The sequence below is a fragment of the Chironomus tepperi genome, unplaced genomic scaffold (genome assembly GCF_022539635.2).
Source record: "Chironomus tepperi strain 1889 unplaced genomic scaffold, CSIRO-AGI_Ctep_v1 contig_193, whole genome shotgun sequence".
NCBI lineage: Eukaryota > Metazoa > Arthropoda > Insecta > Diptera > Chironomidae > Chironomus > Chironomus tepperi.
Window position 1 is genome coordinate 1 of NW_027226315.1, and position 17,844 is coordinate 17,844.

Genomic DNA, 17,844 nt, shown 5'->3' on the forward strand with positions numbered 1-17,844 from the left:
AGTTCCTTGAAAACTCGTAATAGGTTCATATCCTTTAATCGTAATAATTGTTAATATTAATTGCATAAAAAAAGACCTTTCAAATGATATATAACATGAAATACTTTATTTAAAGATAGGTTGATATTAAATAAGAAATTCACGATTTCCCTATCAATTTTTCAGGTATGGCATTACTTATCAGCTGCTGGTTCCTTCCTGTCTAATGGAACTAAGTTTATTGCACTTAATTTGTATTCTACAAGTTATTGCAAACATTTTGATATATAATTTTATATAGCATTGATCAATTTCCATCGGGAAATATTCCAGATTCATTTGTGACAATCTAAAAACTTGCTTCAAACCTCTAGGTTTCTATACAAAATGTTCATTTTATTCATCAGCCAAAATTTCTAGACCTATAACTCTCCTACTAGCTATTTGAAAAATACAAATCATATATCAAAATGTTTGCAATAACTTGTAGAATACAAATTATGTGCAATAAACTTAGTTCCAATAGATAGGAAGGAACCAGGAGCTGATGACAATGCCATACCTGAAAAATTGATAGGGAAATCGTGAATTTCTCATTTAATATCAACCTATCTTTAAATAAAGTATTTCATGTTATATATCATTTAAAAGGTCTTTTTATGCACTATTAACAATTATTAGATTATAGGATAAGTGAACCTATTATGAGTTTTCAAGGAATCAACCCTATTTTAACCTACAAACTTTTGAAGCCAAATTTTTCATGGAGGAAGTAATGAATGTTTACAATCTATACCTCAAAAAACTCTTAAACTAGCATAGATTTATATCCAAAAATAATTAAGCTTCTACTTGATAAGAGAACCGAGAAAATAATTTTTAATTCCTTGTCCCTATCATTTTGTCGTAGCCTTAAAAAATTAAATGAAAAATTAATTATGTTAAGTTCCAATAATTATGGTTTTTTGGCCATAAAATTATCAAATATACTTAACTATACAAACTAACACTAAAATTAGTGAAGAAAAGTATATAAAAGTAACAAAATATCATCAAAAATTAAAAAAATCTTTATGGTGTCCCTATCTTTTTGTCCGCTACTGTAGAAGTAAAAGCTTCTAATGATTAGACCCCATTAAACTAAAAAGCATTTAGCTTCAATTTAATAAAATTGTGAATGTCGCAGGAAGCGATGTTTATTAATATCAAAGCTGCTAATTAATTCACGTGATATAGCAAAATTTATGTACGAAATTCGAATGACGCAAATATTTTTTATAAGATCAATTCCTCCACAAAAAAAAAAAAAACGACATTTAAGTGTAAATTGATACTTGATGTTTTTTAATCGAATAATCCGATGAAGATTAGTGAAATCACTTAAGAAGCTTTTTAATTTTTAACAAAAACGTTTAAGTAGCAAATGCATACTGCCATAACTCATTAGAATAAAAATATCAACCACTAAATGTCATTTTAAATTGAGTCATTATCCACTTAACAATGAGAGCGATTCCGTGCTATAAAAAATATTTCATTCATGAATAAAAATAAATATTTATTTATTAACGTCATTATGATTAATGCACGATTGTGCTTAAAATTGATTTCTCTTTGGAAAACATGCAAAATAAGGTAGACATTCGGAGGGGTTGGATGAATTTGCATAATTTAAATAATTCATGACATCTGGATTAAGGGTACGAAAAATGAAATATTGTCTGATTTAATAAATTTTTTGGGTTGTTATATTACTTCCATGACTGACTCATTAATGACATCCGAATTGGATGGAATAAAGTCGTAGTCTGGAACAGAGTTGCAAAATGTCGTAGATTTAGCGGAAGCAGTTAATTTGTTACAGTTCATAGTGTGTCAACAGGTCAAGCTTCTAACTGTTACAATTGGCACATGTCTAACCTGACCTGACAGAGCCTGTCTCTCAATTTGTGATATGTTACTATCATCGCAACTCTGGTCTGGAAAAACGTTATTTGTCTAGTAATCTGGTCTAGATCCCAATCTGAATGCAAATCGGGAATTTTTAAATTTTCACTTCCATTCAAATTGGATTTAATGGAAATGCATCATGATGGTGACATGAAGTACCGACTCCTGATTTTTCGGTGCAACGTCTCGTTCAGGGTAGCGTCAAATAACTTAATACGCCAATAAATGAACATCATTAATTAACAATTCCTTAATAAAAGTCTCATCGCAACCGCATTTTAATCCAGAGCTTTTAAATTACTAATTTATGAATAAACCGCGAATAAATTTTGCAAAATGATTTAGAGCACATCTCAACTGATGACATGAAATATTCATTTAAAATGAGAAATTTCATATTTTTAATGATTTTTTAGTTTGAAAGATATCGATGTAGCACTTGCTATTGTTTATATTCTCACATATGAGAATCTACTTCTTATTCTTCTCATCTTTTATTATTTACATTGGCTTAATGCCAGGAATGAAATTTTTTCGCATTATTTGTATGAAGGATAGACCAAATGGCAAAATATGACTCACCGTGCGTTTGTTTTTTTGAATCTCAACAATTTCTAGCAGATCTAAAATGTCCTGGTTTAGTTCAAAAACCTGCGATCGTAGCTGTAGATTCGCATCCCTTAAACGATTCAATTGTTCGTCTTTCTGAATTGTCTAAATTATAAGAAAAAAATAGTATAATAATTATTGTAAATGCTTTTAACATATTAACTATAATTACAACTTACTTCCTTTAAGAATTGCTCATTCAATGTATTAACAGCCTCAATGTCATTCGTTTGCATCTGAAAGTTTTTTTTATAACACTTAATTCGTAAGTAAGTGTGTGAAAAAAAGAGTAAAAATCTATAAAAATTATTGAAGCCATGAAAAAGGCATCAAAAAAAATACCTCAAAAGTTAGGAAAAAGGTCACACACATTAATGTCACTGTAAAACATGCAAGGGATGAATGAAAAGCTATTTATCAATTAATCTTTTTTTATTTAATTAAATTAAAAAGGTTCTTAACTTACAGGAAGAAAATGTAAGGCTTAACAGATTAATAAATTTTTAATTAACTTAATTTATAAATTAATGTTTATGCTGAATATCATCGTACATTATTTTAAATTTTTTAGCGAGAATAATTTTTTTTATTCTTTGTAGCACATATTTTTGTATCTGTTGATGCTTACAATTTATTTTTTACTGTGCGAATTTGTTATTGAAAAAAAAAAAAACGCTTTTTTGTTAACGCCAATTATTGTTAATTGGAATGAGTGACGTAAAGCAAATAGAAAGAGACTGCAAAATTATAATACGCATGAGGTTAAATTATTAATGGATTATTGGCAAGTTAATTAATAGAATTTTTGTTGACTGACTCATTCATGATATTTTGAATGGGTCTCTTACAGGATTGATCTGGATCAAAGTCCTTAAATTAAGCTAATTAGTATTAGTAAGACTTGATATGAATCGAACAATTTATTTTTGCTGGTTCCAGACGTCAAACAATGTCAGAATCAGATTATGTTTTGATCTCTTGCTCGAAATTGTGACGCACACTTAATCCCGACGACACAAGACAGCAATAAGCCATATGGTCTCATCAGGGCAACTTCGGTCTACCATTAAAATGGCACCTTAGCGATACACGTTCCCTAAGAGACAAACATAATTTTTGGTACAGAAATACCACTAACTGGTTCACAATTTATCTGCACAGTCAGCGAAGTAAGTAAGTAAATACCACTACGGTACCTAAAAGTGATCTCTTTTCCTGTTAGTTCTGTTCGGGTTGATGTATAAAGCAATTATATTTTTCCAGTACAGGAAACAGATGGAACTTCTTATCATTTACATTGTAAAATCATTTGAAGATTATTATTAAAATAATTAATTCTAAATTTGATTAAAAATTAGACATACATAAAGATTCCTTTGTACCATTATTAAAAATATATTTTGCCAATCATAGAGCATTCATAATTGCTTTTCATGTCTGATTCAATGAAGCATTTTTTTACACAAAATTATTATTTACAGCACGAAAAATTATGGAATGATTTAAGTTACTAACAAGTAACCTACGTCATTCGATATTTTTTTTTGGCTTAAAATTTGATGGTCAAATGAAACACGTGCTGTAAATTTTAGATTCATTCACTGGAGGATGGTTAACTTGCGATGTCCAACATTTAATTGATGCCATAGCTTGAAGTCTACTCGAATTGAACATGGAATTGTCTCGACTTGAGTCGATTTTGCTTCCGAGTCACTTTCGAGTTCTGATTGGTTATTTTATGGCAAAAAGAATAAAGTTGCGACGTCATTTGTCAAAATGCAGTGGTGGACAACCTGTGCAGTGTTGGATACACTAGTGTGCCGCCAAAAACATATAAAAATGCCATGAATATGTCATGGGTAGTTTCGGTCAAAGCTTACCACCAAGGTGAGCCACAACGAGATAAGGTTGCAAACTTCTGATACAACAACTACTGCAAACAATTTATTATCATCATTTGTCCGTTCTTTAAAATTTCAATTTGCGTATATTACAGCTCTATTTGCATACTCAAATCGTTAATTAGTTTTCTTTTATTGAATTAATTTTATTGCTTTACGATCAACATTTAATTAGCATTAACATGCGCTTTACAAATAAATACCAAGTTTGTTATAGGTCGGTTCTATGTTATCATTGCACATTTTTTTTGTTTTTCTTGTTACATTTATCTCATGTTGTGATCTATTTATAAAGATTAGTAACAAAGACACAGTTTTTCGTTAATTCACACATTACGACATTCACGTACGCGGCATTTTTTTATAAATGGATATCTATTTTCGGTTGCTTTAAACTTCTTATTATTGTGAAAAACTATATGTCTAATGTTGCTCTTTAATTCTCGTTGAAGCATGTCAACATTTTTACATACAAAGGTAAACACAATTTTCTCATTTTCATTTTTCTTTTGTGCCTGCTTTTCTTTTCATCAAACGCATTCTCGTCATTAGAAAATGAAAAGCATAGCATCCGTTAGGGAAGCAATTCGTTGGGTCAATAGACGTAAAAAATATTATTTATGACTTTTGGTTAGACATGAAATATACATTATAATACATTGCCTTTATGAACCCTTTGTGCCGTCAATTGACAATAAAATTGATGATTTATTTTTTTAATTTACCAACTTCATTACTTAAAGTTCAAAACTGTCATTTAGAATATGAAATAAAAATAAATTTACAGGAAATACATCAGCATGCTAATTTAATGCTACTCCTTTCGAATTAATTACTATTTCTTTTCATGAACTCATTAGGTTTGTTTCATTGAAATATCATATGAATGCATACACATAAGTATGGGGTCAATCACTTATGACGTCCTGTAATTGGGTTTGTGAAACATGATCCGAATGTGAATCGGTACCAAGTGACAGTCAGCTTCAAGAGAAACAATTTCATTTATCCCCTCAAAACTCTAAACCGTCTATTCACTTCAAATGCTACAATGTGTGTGCATTCATACGAACATCGTTATTAATATACTTAAAGTTATGAAAAAGTCTCACTCATCGACCCAACTTCATTATGATCATCATCATTATAAGATGCAAAAAAGACATGTGTAATGCCCACGTAGTAGATATTAGTTTTCACTCACAGGCAATCAAAAGAAAAACTATATTACGACATCAAAAAAAATGTTACAAAACTTTTTTCTCTTTTTCTTGTTCTTTTCGTACACATAAAAAATAAATAAATACACAGCATCACTTAAAAGAAAATGTTATAAAAATATAACAACACACTCAATATGAGCATCGTATGCACTCATCATTACGATCATCATACACCAGTTTTCCAAAACTTATTCTTTAATGACTTATAGTTTTTTCCACTCACTGAATTTCCATGTTTAAGATCTTCGATAGCTGTACGCATTGTTGAAATGGTTATTCGCATATTATTATTCTGGAAGTGGTTTTCAGTTTCTTTATGTCGATTCCTTTACAAACTTTTTAGATTCGATTTCTTACCTCATCCTCCAACTCTATATTCCGTTTCTTCATTTCATCATAATAATCTCGATGACTGGCAAACTAATGGAAAGAGAAATCATTAAAATTCTTGTTTTAATACTTAAACTTTTGAGTGCAGTGCATAGAATATGCAATTTAATATCAGACAGCTGTGCTCCATAACAAATCACATGACACACTCGTGTGTGTTCTTAAAGTTGTCATTTGAAATGAGAAATGAACGTATTGAAGGCTTTTTCAACGCATTTTAATTGCCTTTTCATTTCAATATGTATCGAATCACATTCTGTCTGCCATAAATAAGCTATAACAGAGTCTATTGGGACATGGCTGAGCAGAGAAGCATTTACAACTCTTTATCACTCTTTATGATCATCAACATTCTTAAAGGTTGTTTAGACATTGCGTAACTCTCTCTTTTATGCATCACAAAATTTACAGATTGTCCCTCCTTAATTTCCAGACTTTCCAACCCAATACTCACTTTACTTCTAGCTTCCCCAAGCTCATCCTTCATTTCAGCATTTTGCCGCTTTAAAAACTGAATTGATTCATTGTGATATTGAATGGCACTTTTAAGTTGATTAGCCTGTAAATGAGATAAATAAATAAAAACATCAGATTCAAGTATGACGATGAGAAATTATGAGTTGCATGTACAGTGGCAAGGCAAGCACGCAATGCCGAAGATTGCATCGTACAAAAGTGAAATTATTTATAATTTTTATGTCTAAAAATAGAAACGGAAATCGTACATACAGGAGACAGTAAAATTTTAGCATCAGAGTTGTCAACATAATGCTTTAGAACATGCTGATTTGAGCATTATGATAGATAATATGATAAACTGGGTTACTAGCCAAGTATTGAAGGTTCAAATTTCTGACAAGTAATTAAGAGATTTTTCGAAAGATTTGAAGGTCTTGCAAGTTATTGTTTTTGTTGGCCATAAAATTTAAAGAACAAAGCTATGATCCTCATTAAAAATCAAGTTTGAGTAATTTTTGGCAATGGGAATCATCATGCACATCAATTGACAACTCTGAATTGACTGAGACAGCACATGACATATTACAGATTTATTCGCACAGAAAATATTCACATATTGAAGGAACAAAACTCACCATTTGACAATTTTTATCCCGCTCAATTTGGATAGTCTTTAAATCATTTTGTATTTCACAGATTTCTCCTTCTTTGATCCGCAATCTCTCCTCTAAATCATTAATTTTTGCGTTTTTATTTCTTAATTCACACTTTCTTTCTTCAAGCTCATGCTTCCACTCATTAATCACATCACTTAAGGATGAATGTCCATTTGTTAGACTGCTATTTCCACTACTTATTTCAGGACTACTTGTACCGCCAGTTAAGTCAATTATATCGGCGGATATCTCTTTGCCCAACTGTAATAACACCATTTTTGATAATTAGTTGGATTGAATTAAGTATCAATATATAAAGTTTCAAATTTCCACAACCCGAAAGAAAATTCCCGACACAATTTTCTTCAAATACACGTCTTGACTGTCTCAAACTTACTAAAACGGAGCGGAGAGAACATGAATCATTTCAGAAAATCTCGAGATTTTTTTTTCTTCTCTCACTTAAAAGAAGAAGATCTTCTTTTTTAGTAAGGAAAACATTTCTCTGAGAAAAAATGAAAAGAAAATGATTTTCCACAAAAATAAACAAAAACAGATCAAGAGAAAATAAGAAGCGGCAATTGAGCCTTGATTTTCTTTTCGTCTTTTTTCAACCGGTTTAATTTTACATGAAAAAGAACACACGGTGGCATGAAAGGTGATTACACCTTAAATGAGAAAAATTAGACACGAGAAAAGAAAAATTCAAAGGAAATTCCAAGCAACTTTGTCATGGTGTGAATATCAATTTCATGCAAATTAGATAGGTAGTATTATAGCTGCTTGCTGTTAGACACATGTTTTTTGATAATTTTAATAAATTTGACTGTGAAACATTTTCATGACATAGAAACAGTTGTGATCTTTATTGATATCATTAATTTAATTTTACAGACTGTAGACGTGACATCATAGCTGTGTGTCGCAGTACAATTTTAAAACTCATCATTAGTCAAACGTGGTAGAAGCTAACATTTAAATTTAGCAGGTCATGGAAAAGTTGTATGATATTCTGACATAAAGTTGCCACAGCATGCATCAAGTCTGAGAGCTACCTATCCCAAATTCATTAAAAACCCGAATAAATGAGCGAACTGCATTCATCGCCCAAAATATAGGTCGAAATCAACCGTCACGATGCCATCAAACCATCTTTGCGTCTTACAGCTTTTTGTGATACAACAACATAGCGAACACGTTATGCTGGTCGGGAAAAATTCTGAGAAATCCTCACATGACACGATCGTTGTCGCTTGACTTTTTTTTCCACATAATCAAGTATGTGTTACACATTATTTCCACTTAAACAAGTTATCCGACCCTACATTTGAAACCATAAACATTTAAGAAACAGAAATAAAGCCATTTACAGCTCACATCTATAAATTAAATAACTTTTGGGGATAAAAAAGAAGAGAAAATTAAGAATTTGTTGTATACAAAACAACAAATGTAAACTTATCGTATACGAAGCATTTCTAAGATTAACCATAACGCGTGTCTCATAATGTATTGCAGGAGAGAAAAAAATGCCATAAAATTAATTGTTACGACTATTTGAGGATAGAATACAAATATAAATGTAATTAAAGTCTCGAAGAGTAAGCATCTTTTATTGATAAGCTAATTAGTTAATGATTGACGTAATTATCGCACACTTCATCCATCTCAATGTTTACATTAATTCAATAGAACTTCATTCAACTCGATTCCACAATTTATAATATGATTAGAATCATAAAAATTCACTTAAATTGTATTCTCGCATGCTGAATCATTTTGCTTATTTACATTTTGATTGAACAACGACGCAAACTAATTTACGCCTTGGACAGACACAGCATTATGTGGGATTTTGTGCTTAAACTCAGTATAAATATATAAAAGGAAAGGAAATAAACTTGTTTATAACAGAATCTATTGATAAAAATAAGAATTTTAATAGTGGAAATGACACTCGCTATGCATCAACTTAACTTTTTATGAATATGAAAATTTTACAGTAAATCTGAATAGATGAAATATATTTACAATATCATAAAAAGGTCACTATTGACGTCAAAATGTGTGAATATAGCGCATTTCTGCGAGACAAACTAGGAATATGATTTCTCAGCATTTTTACACGTTTTTGTATTCATTTCAATAAAATGCGAGGAATTTTTACGTTATTTATTCCTGATTTTTATGTCTCGTTTTCAGTTTTTTGCTGTCCGATGACATTTATGCGAAAATTAAAATCTCAAATTACGTCGAAAATTAAAATCTCAAATTACATCATTAATGATTTTCCCGAGTCATTTCAATGTCAATCTACATATAAATATTTTCGGATATGAAATATATCATTACGTATTTAGCAAATTACAGTCATATATGATCATCAGCTGATGTGATTTATTTCTAAAGCATTAAAGCTAATTTACCAGGTATATAGAATTTACGGCCTAGAACATTAAGCTGCCATTTATAATCAGCTAATAAACATTCGACAGATCAAAAAATTATTTTTTAAAAAACCAATAAAATCTTAAGTAGAATAAAGCAAACATTAAAGGCAAGTATATTTAAACAACTTCATACTAAATGCCGCTTCTATTAATCTTACTTAAAATGTAAGCGTTCTTAAAATAATTTAGCGACGTTTACAAACCATGTAATTTGATTCACTCGCTTTGACTTGAATAACTAGAATTATATGAAGGGTCGTTCACTTATGAGGTCTTATGTTTAAGTTGTAGACGATTAGTGTACTTAAATGTTGCTCTAGACAAAGCAATGTTGTCCAAACTATGAGTCTTGTCACACTAGTGTGTTGCTGATGTATTTTAGAAGTGTCATGAACCACATGTCGTGTTTGATTTCGGTCGCAGCTTAAAATTAACAATTTGAACAGCACTGATCTCAAGAATAGACTAATGGATTGCAAAAATCACACTTTATAGGCAGACTTAATTTAACAACAGCCCCAAAACATCTTCAGACAAAATTGCGCTCCAGCCATCACACCTGTTAATTCCATTAAGCTACATACTTCTTATTTTTTCGCGCATTTTAAAAACGAGTGGTTTTTATGGCTTTAAATATTTTTTCCATGTTCTTTCCGTTATAATATACAGTCATCAAATAAAAAAAAAAATATGGTTGTTTGATTTGCATTTGCGTCACTCACCAAATGTGATAAAAATTGAGCTATGAAGCGTCTATCACTTTCGTAGTTTTTAATTTTAAAACAGTCCCGTTGACTATCAAATTCCTGTTGATGATTTTCTGGCAGTTTCAAGTTATGAAGTTTTTGTATATCTACACTTAGGTTCTGACTATTTTGTTGCGATTCTACGTAAACAATAAATTAACATAAATAAGTGCTGTAAATAAAACTGACGTAGTTTCTGTATTCCTTACCCAATAATTTTGCTTTTAAGCCATCAATCGTACTTTTCAGTTCAACATTTTCTTTTATCAATTTATCCACATTCGTTTTGGTTGAATTCACTAATTTGACTAATTTATTAAGCACATCAAATTCAGGTTTAAGTTCATCTTCAATTATAGCAAGATCACTATGATGAAGCTTCAGTTCTGCTTCTTTTGGTGACTCACTGCTCTTCTCAAATACTGAGCCTTCAATTTTCTTTATCTTATGCTTTAAGACATTTAATTTATCTGTTTTCAAGTTCCTGTCGTGTTTCTATTAAAGGATGAAAAAAATAAATAAATTACTATAATTATATAGGCTAATAAAATGTTTAATCAGCTGTAGAGCTAAAGGGCGTTACATTAATGATGCTTAACTACATTGTTCGATTTAAAGTTTAAAACAAGTAAAAATGACGTTTTTATACAAAGCTATAAAAAGTTAGCGGATAGACAAGATAAATATCTATTCGTAATGAAATTCAATAAATTCGCATTTAAAAAATGCTCAACTAAAGTAAATAAAGCATTTATCACACGTAGCGCCACAATTCTTGCTACTGAATGTAAAACACTCACATTTCTTGATTCACATTTTCGTATCATTATCAGCTCATCTTCAAGTTTTGTTATCAATAAACGATTACAGCTGTTTTCACTTTCAATTTCAGTCATCGTCTGCTGTAGTCTCTCCATCTCATCTTTATTAATGTCATCAAAACAATCAAAATTTACTTCTGACATTGATTTTCCCACCATTGAATCCTAAAGAGAATTAGATATGAAGGAAAACAAATTTAGTTCAAGTTTACGTGTCTTTTTTTAGAGCTTTTTTTTTCAAAAATAATATAGATGGAAGCAAACAGATAGATAGACGTAAGAGGAAAGTTAAATATTGAAACAAGTCTGTTTGACAGTTGTACAAAAATTATAAAAGTAGCATATGATCAATAAGGAAGTTAAGTTAATAGCAAAATAAAAATAATTTTTATCTTTTTTTTTGTGCCAACCTGATCAATATCGGATAGGGAATAAAATGAGTCGCCTTTTGCAATATTGTTAATTTTATGTGCAGGAACTGTCAGGTAATTGTTTCTATACATTATATTACTCTCTATTAAATCAGCACTACTTCGACTTTGTTTGAGTTCCGGCGTTCTTGGAGGTGTCATCATCATTATTGGAGATATATTCTGTACGAGATTGATCAACAAATAATAAATTAAAAAGAGATAAATCAGTCATGAATATAAAAAATTCAGTTCCAAATCCCGTTTGAAATAATTTAATTAAATTATTCTGATTATTTAGGTTTTTTGTTTTTGTAAAAAATGCAAAATGAATGAAAATAAGGTGATGTTTAGCAGTTCTTATAGTTTAAATGTTGCGCAATTCAAAAGTAATGAGCATGAAATTTTGTTGATTGTAAATATAATGTATATTTTAGCGCATTTCCCACTGAATTATTTATTTGTTTGTTAAAAAAAAAATATTGCGTCGGTTTATTCATACTATGTAATTCACACTTTTAGGTCAGTCTTATATGAATGTCATGAACAACATGGTGCTAATTTCTGAGAAGACATGGAAATTTAATATGTTTAGAGATATTAATGAATCGATCAATATTGTCATAAAATACTTTGTAGGTCCTTATTTCAATATGGAAAATTTATTAGGAATCCAAGAATTTAAGAGCTTTTATAGGAAAACAGCAAATATTGCAGAATTTGTAGATATTTTGTTGGTTTTATGAAGGACATAGACATTCTGTAGAGAATTTGAGATGGAAAAACAGATCATCGATCGCAGTGTCGATTTTGGTATAAGCAAACCCTACGACACTCCGATGAGTTGCTGTTCAGTCGCGATTTCGACGGAAGCCTTTAAATATCAAACTTTAATTAAAATTCATCGTAATTAAAAATGCTCAAAGCTCACAAAAATTTTGACTGAATTCTCCAAAACAATACCTTAAAACTAAATTCAATCAAAACCTGTCTTATATGCTAATACAATTTATACCTTAAAGCATACGATGAGCAATGATAAAAGAATTTTTTGAGGACCTACCACAACATATTTTCGGACTTAAAAAGCATGCGATCATTTTCTGAATCATTCATTTCGTAATAAAATGTAAATTGATGATTAAGAACTAATACTAAGTATTAAGTCTGTTTTTCTTTAGAATGATTAAATGACCCACTTGTTGGAATTAAAATTATCAATAATGGGAATTTCATCGTGTATTACCTCCAAAAACCCACTGACAATGATTCGGAATTTCCATAATATAATCAGAAATTGTCCATAAATGTCAAATAAAATATTAAGTCAGTGTGACATTCTTAACCGAAAAACGTGCTAATCACCTAATTATAAATGGTAATTTAAGCTGCCATCATGAATATTCAAAGTAAATTTTGTGTAAAATTTCCATTTACCATAAAAAATTAACAAATGAAAAAAACATGTCCAAGAAGCAAGAACCCGTGATGTGTGCATTTACAAGATATCAGAGCTCGAAGTCGATTCGGATTTTGTATGGAGTTGAGTCGACTTAATATGGCTTTTCCATACAAAATCCAAGATGACTTGGGGACAATATCCATACAAAATCCGAGTGGACTTCGAAGCTCTGCAGGATACCAAACAGTTTATATAAGTCATGATTTATTAATACTGATAATTTATAAAATGACAAAAATGAAATTGTGAATAATGTTAGTATGATTAATCAATAGTGTCAATCGTTTTGAAGAATGAGAAGCAGTTCTTTTAATTGCTTGAAAAATTCTTGAATATCTTTAACGTCGCATTTTATTTCGTCCATAACAAGATGATGATTAAATACATAAGAAACTTCACTTTTCCAAGGTGGAATTTTCACGGATATATTTTTCAGGTCTCGATGACACTTTTTGTGTTTTTCGTACAAACGATCTGTTAGTCCGTAAAGGTATTCTAGATATTGAAGTGCAATCTATAGATTCATCCTAAAAAAAATTAGGAATTTATAAAAAAAGACTTTTTGATATGATAATCATCAACAAATGTTATGATGTCAATAGAGATCGCGTGTGATTGAATGTTGAATAAGTTCAATGTCATAATTCCTTTTGATCTTAACTTTGCTTCTTATTCTTCAACGTCAAAATGTTAATATTTACAAGTACAATAATGTTGTATCCCCAAATATAGCAAATAATAGTATCCAACAAATAAACACAAATTAAGCATAATAACAATAATAGTACTAAAAATCACTACCTGTTGCTGATTTTTCGTAATACGCCTTAGTTCACGTATTATTTTCTCACGAAATTGTACTTTTCTTTCATACTGCTCTAACTTCTCCTCCAATTTTATAATCTTTGAACGTAAATGTGCTATGTAATCATGTTTATCAGCGATCTCAAATACAAGCGCTTCCATATCACTAATGTTGCACTATTTTATAATGAGACATTATTTTTTCTCTTTCAGCTAATATTATTAAATAATTCATCGTGCGATAAGCTATTTAAATATTCAAGTCAGTACAAGAATTTTTTTATCACTTAAATTTGCAAAACAATAAAATTGTAATTTTTTTTAATGGTATAATTAAATGGCTTCGAATTGAAAATAATTTCGATAAAAAATAATTCCAAAAATAATTTGTCAAATAAACGCACGCGATCTAAATTTGCTTGATAAAATAAGCTGGTTTATCTAAAGTCTTTAGCAATTTAGTAGCACTGACCTTTTGAACGTTATGGATCTGCTTTTTATATTCCTTGATTTTATTCTCGTTTTTTATGTTCTTTTCTTCAAGATATTTAATCCTTGCTGACTTTTCTTCCTAAGAATAATGTAATTTATACAGACATTAATGACTTTATAGATCAAGAGGCACTCAGGATTAGAGCTCGAAGTGGACTAGAATTTCATATGATGTCGAGTTGACTCAAGTCGATTTTTCCATATAAAATTCGAGTCGACTTCGATTCTGACTAGGATTGTCCATGTAATGAATTGGTTGCTTATGGAAGGATTTAAAAAAGTTCAAAGATTAAGTGCTGACTCGAATATATACAATACATCTGCAGCTTAATATTGATTATGCGAAGGTGTGTATAATCTTGACCCATCTTGACTAACCAACTTGTAAAAGGCGCCAAGCCCAAAACATTTTTATTCTTAAAATCATACAATGATTACAAAGAATGTCTAAAAATAGCAGGTAAATCCCACCATCCCAAGTCTTAATTTACGATTATAATCCACAATTAATATCACAACAAATCACTTGACAATGATGCTTAAACATTGTTAGTTTTTAATAAGATTTTGATATTTTTTTTTTGTTTTCACTTTTATTGGAATATCCCAGATGGTTTTTACGCATTTAATATGTCAGTTTCAATTCATTATTCTCATGGAAAGTACGGTTTAATCTACAGAAAGTTTCCACACTTACAAGTATAGCTTGAACTTCCAAGTCCATATTTTCTTTTTTAGCTGATCCTTCGTAAATATCCGTAAAGCTCTCCTGATTGCCATCATTTATTCTTTTGGACTCTTCTTTAATAGCTTCATTTTTTATTTTTAAATCGTTTGCTTCAACATGTTGATATTTTGGACACGTGCTCTGAAGGTCATTGCTATTGTGATGATGACGCAAATTGTCCGGTTCGTCGTTTGGCTCATTTTTGTTATCAAGCCTATTGATGAACATTTTACTGGAATGTCGAGTTTTTTTTTTATATTTATTTGCTTTGTATTTCTTCTTCTTATTTTCTTTTAAGCATTGCAGTACAATGAATCGTAAGAAAGTAGCAATAATTTATTCTCATTCTCTACTTACTCTGTTAAATCCATTGCAGCCATAGCGGTATCTTCAGGATTTTCTTTTTTAAGGTCAACTTCAATCGTTGCACTAGTTAGATTTACTGATTTATCTGCTGAATGTTCCAAGGTTGAGACTTTACAGTCCAACTGTATTATTAACTCATAGATAATTTCAAGCAGAGTGTTCACGTATTTTTCATAGATTAATATCTGGTGAAAAAAGATAAAAAGAACATGAACAACCCAAATATAGCACAATATCACTTCTTCTTTTTTTATCTAGTCAGATAGTCAAATAAGTAATAAAAAATTTTTTTATGACTTTATTAGCACAAAAGATTCTCATTATTGTTATTAAAGCACACGATATATTTCAATTTACTCCCTGAACGCTCGAGGATCGCGATTAATCTGTACACACCTTTCTATTTTTTGCACAAATTAACATGGCATTGGTAATTGTATTTTTATTTTATATATTATTTTTGTTCTCCACAGTTTTGTTTCAATTTACGTGTTTTTTACGAGTGACTCAATAATAATGAAAGATTAATTGAAATCGCGCACAAATCACTATTATTTCTATATTTTTTTGCCTTCTCTCTCTCACAGTTCTCATTATAGCACATAAAACATTTTTAAATGACACAAAATAAATTAAAAAGTTGTGATGCACAGAGCTGAGGCACTCATTATAATCCTATGCACATAAACAGAGCAGACGATGCATTTCGTCATAATTCACATCACTTTCTAATCATAGGAAACCAACAAATAATTAATAAAAGAACTTAATGAATTAATCGCTTTTCCACATACATGTGTATAAGTGAATTTCATCACATTTAGTACTTTATGTCAGTCTGGGTATCGAATATCAACACATTTTGAATTTGCGTCACGAGAGCAGACAATTTATTCCAAAAAACGGAGTTTTTTTTTACTTCGTGTATAGTTTTTTTTCCTTCTTTTAAAGATTAACAACTTCACAATAGTAGGAAGACTTCATTATGGCTCTTTTTAAATATACACTATTAAATGATTTGTGGTTACCTCTCCATAATCCGTAGTTGCATTTTCCAGCATATCATTATAGTCTTGTTGCAATCTGTTTATGGCTCTTTGTGTGGTTTTTTTTTCAAAACGTTGTTGGAAGTACAGTAATAATATGGAAAGAGAAGCGAAAAGAAAAAGAAAATGATCAGTGTCAAGATCAAAAAATGGGCATAACAGGAAGTACGGGAAGTTGTCAAAAAAAGTATATAAGACATTTTTGCAACATATTTGGAAATATCTCTATAAATGTATGTGACAAATCGAGGACGATTGTCTAATGATTAATTGTTTTCATTTTCATTAGTATTTACTCAATCGCTTTTTTATATTCTTCACTTAAACCATCCAATCGACTGTCTTGACCTTCTTTCCGGATTTTTGAAATTTCACTTTTCATATTTAAGCGCGTTTTAAAGCCCGTAAGCATGTCGTAGACAAATTGAAACATCATTCTTTAATCTCTCTTATGATAATAGCAAAACGTGAGCTTCAAAATTTTTAAAATCAGCATGGAAATAAAATATGTTTACTGCAATCAAAAAATGTAAAGAATAATTTTGATATTTACTCGTATTTTTCTTTCTTTTCTGTTCTACTTTTAACAAAATTTCAACAATCTCTTATCACTACTTTATCAGTCTTTGCATTTTTAAGTAAATTGGCATTAAATGAACACTTTTAAGTATAAAAATAAATTAATATTTGCGCGACACGACTTTCTCGTTCAAAAATTCAACAGATACTAATTTTCTGTTTCAGCCGTCGATATTCATTTCAGGATTTTTATTGCGACACTCTGATGTTATTTTATTTGTAGTATTTAATTCTAAAAACTTTGTTTTGGACTGTTTTAACTAATTAAAATGGAAAAATTTTGATACCAAATTTAACGGATTTTTGAAATTTGAAAAGTCTAAACTTTCGTTAAATCTTCGTCAAGTTTTACATAAAATTCAAACTTTAACGTATTTCTTTGTTTTGTTAAATTCTCAAGCCATTACCATGAAATTCGAACAGCATCAACAGGCAATCAATCAACAGGTCTACATAGCTTCACAGAATAGACCAGAATGAACATATTTTTGATGAAAAGGCATATTAATTTTAAAGAATAGTCCATAGTTCATGCTAATAACCAGCATAAAATAGCTTCTAAGTCTGAAAAAAGAGAAAATGTACGATCGCACAGAAAGAAACGTAAATACTTCATACGTTTTTAAACAGCGCGATCAAGTCGTTATAAAAAAGTAAATTCAAGTTGAATTGCTGAAAAATTCCTTATAAAATAAAGTTCAAAGACACTAAATTGGCTCAGTTATGTTTAATTTTTTATTTACATTATACTTCATTACTTCCTTTTTTATAATT

General features: G+C 29.9%; 1 protein-coding gene and 1 long non-coding RNA gene across 8 annotated transcripts; one reads left to right on the forward strand and one right to left on the reverse strand.

Annotated features, from left to right (window-relative positions):
- Positions 1-2,415: 2,415 nt before the first annotated feature.
- LOC139089682 (putative leucine-rich repeat-containing protein DDB_G0290503) lies at positions 2,416-17,518 on the reverse strand. Of its 7 annotated transcripts, none has more exons than XM_070639270.1 (17): positions 17,045-17,223; positions 16,788-16,963; positions 16,474-16,540; positions 15,437-15,630; positions 15,050-15,311; positions 14,333-14,431; positions 13,858-14,037; positions 11,595-11,777; positions 11,164-11,349; positions 10,573-10,858; positions 10,340-10,503; positions 7,147-7,428; positions 6,507-6,611; positions 6,020-6,082; positions 5,886-5,954; positions 2,718-2,774; positions 2,416-2,643 (listed from the first exon to the last, which is right to left on the reverse strand). In XM_070639270.1, exons 2-17 carry the CDS (start codon positions 16,925-16,927, stop codon positions 2,431-2,433), a joined length of 2,550 nt encoding a protein of 849 aa, XP_070495371.1. In that variant the 5' UTR covers positions 16,928-16,963; positions 17,045-17,223; the 3' UTR covers positions 2,416-2,430. The 7 variants fall into 7 exon arrangements, with proteins under 7 accessions (XP_070495371.1, XP_070495370.1, XP_070495373.1 ...); XM_070639269.1 differs by having other exon boundaries at positions 2,718-2,795; XM_070639272.1 differs by lacking the exons at positions 16,788-16,963; positions 17,045-17,223 and adding an exon at positions 17,478-17,518 and having other exon boundaries at positions 2,718-2,795.
- Positions 15,812-17,031, forward strand: LOC139089684 (uncharacterized). Its single transcript, XR_011544322.1, has 2 exons — positions 15,812-15,875; positions 16,033-17,031. It is a non-coding gene; the product is annotated as an uncharacterized lncRNA (long non-coding RNA).
- Positions 17,519-17,844: the final 326 nt, after the last annotated feature.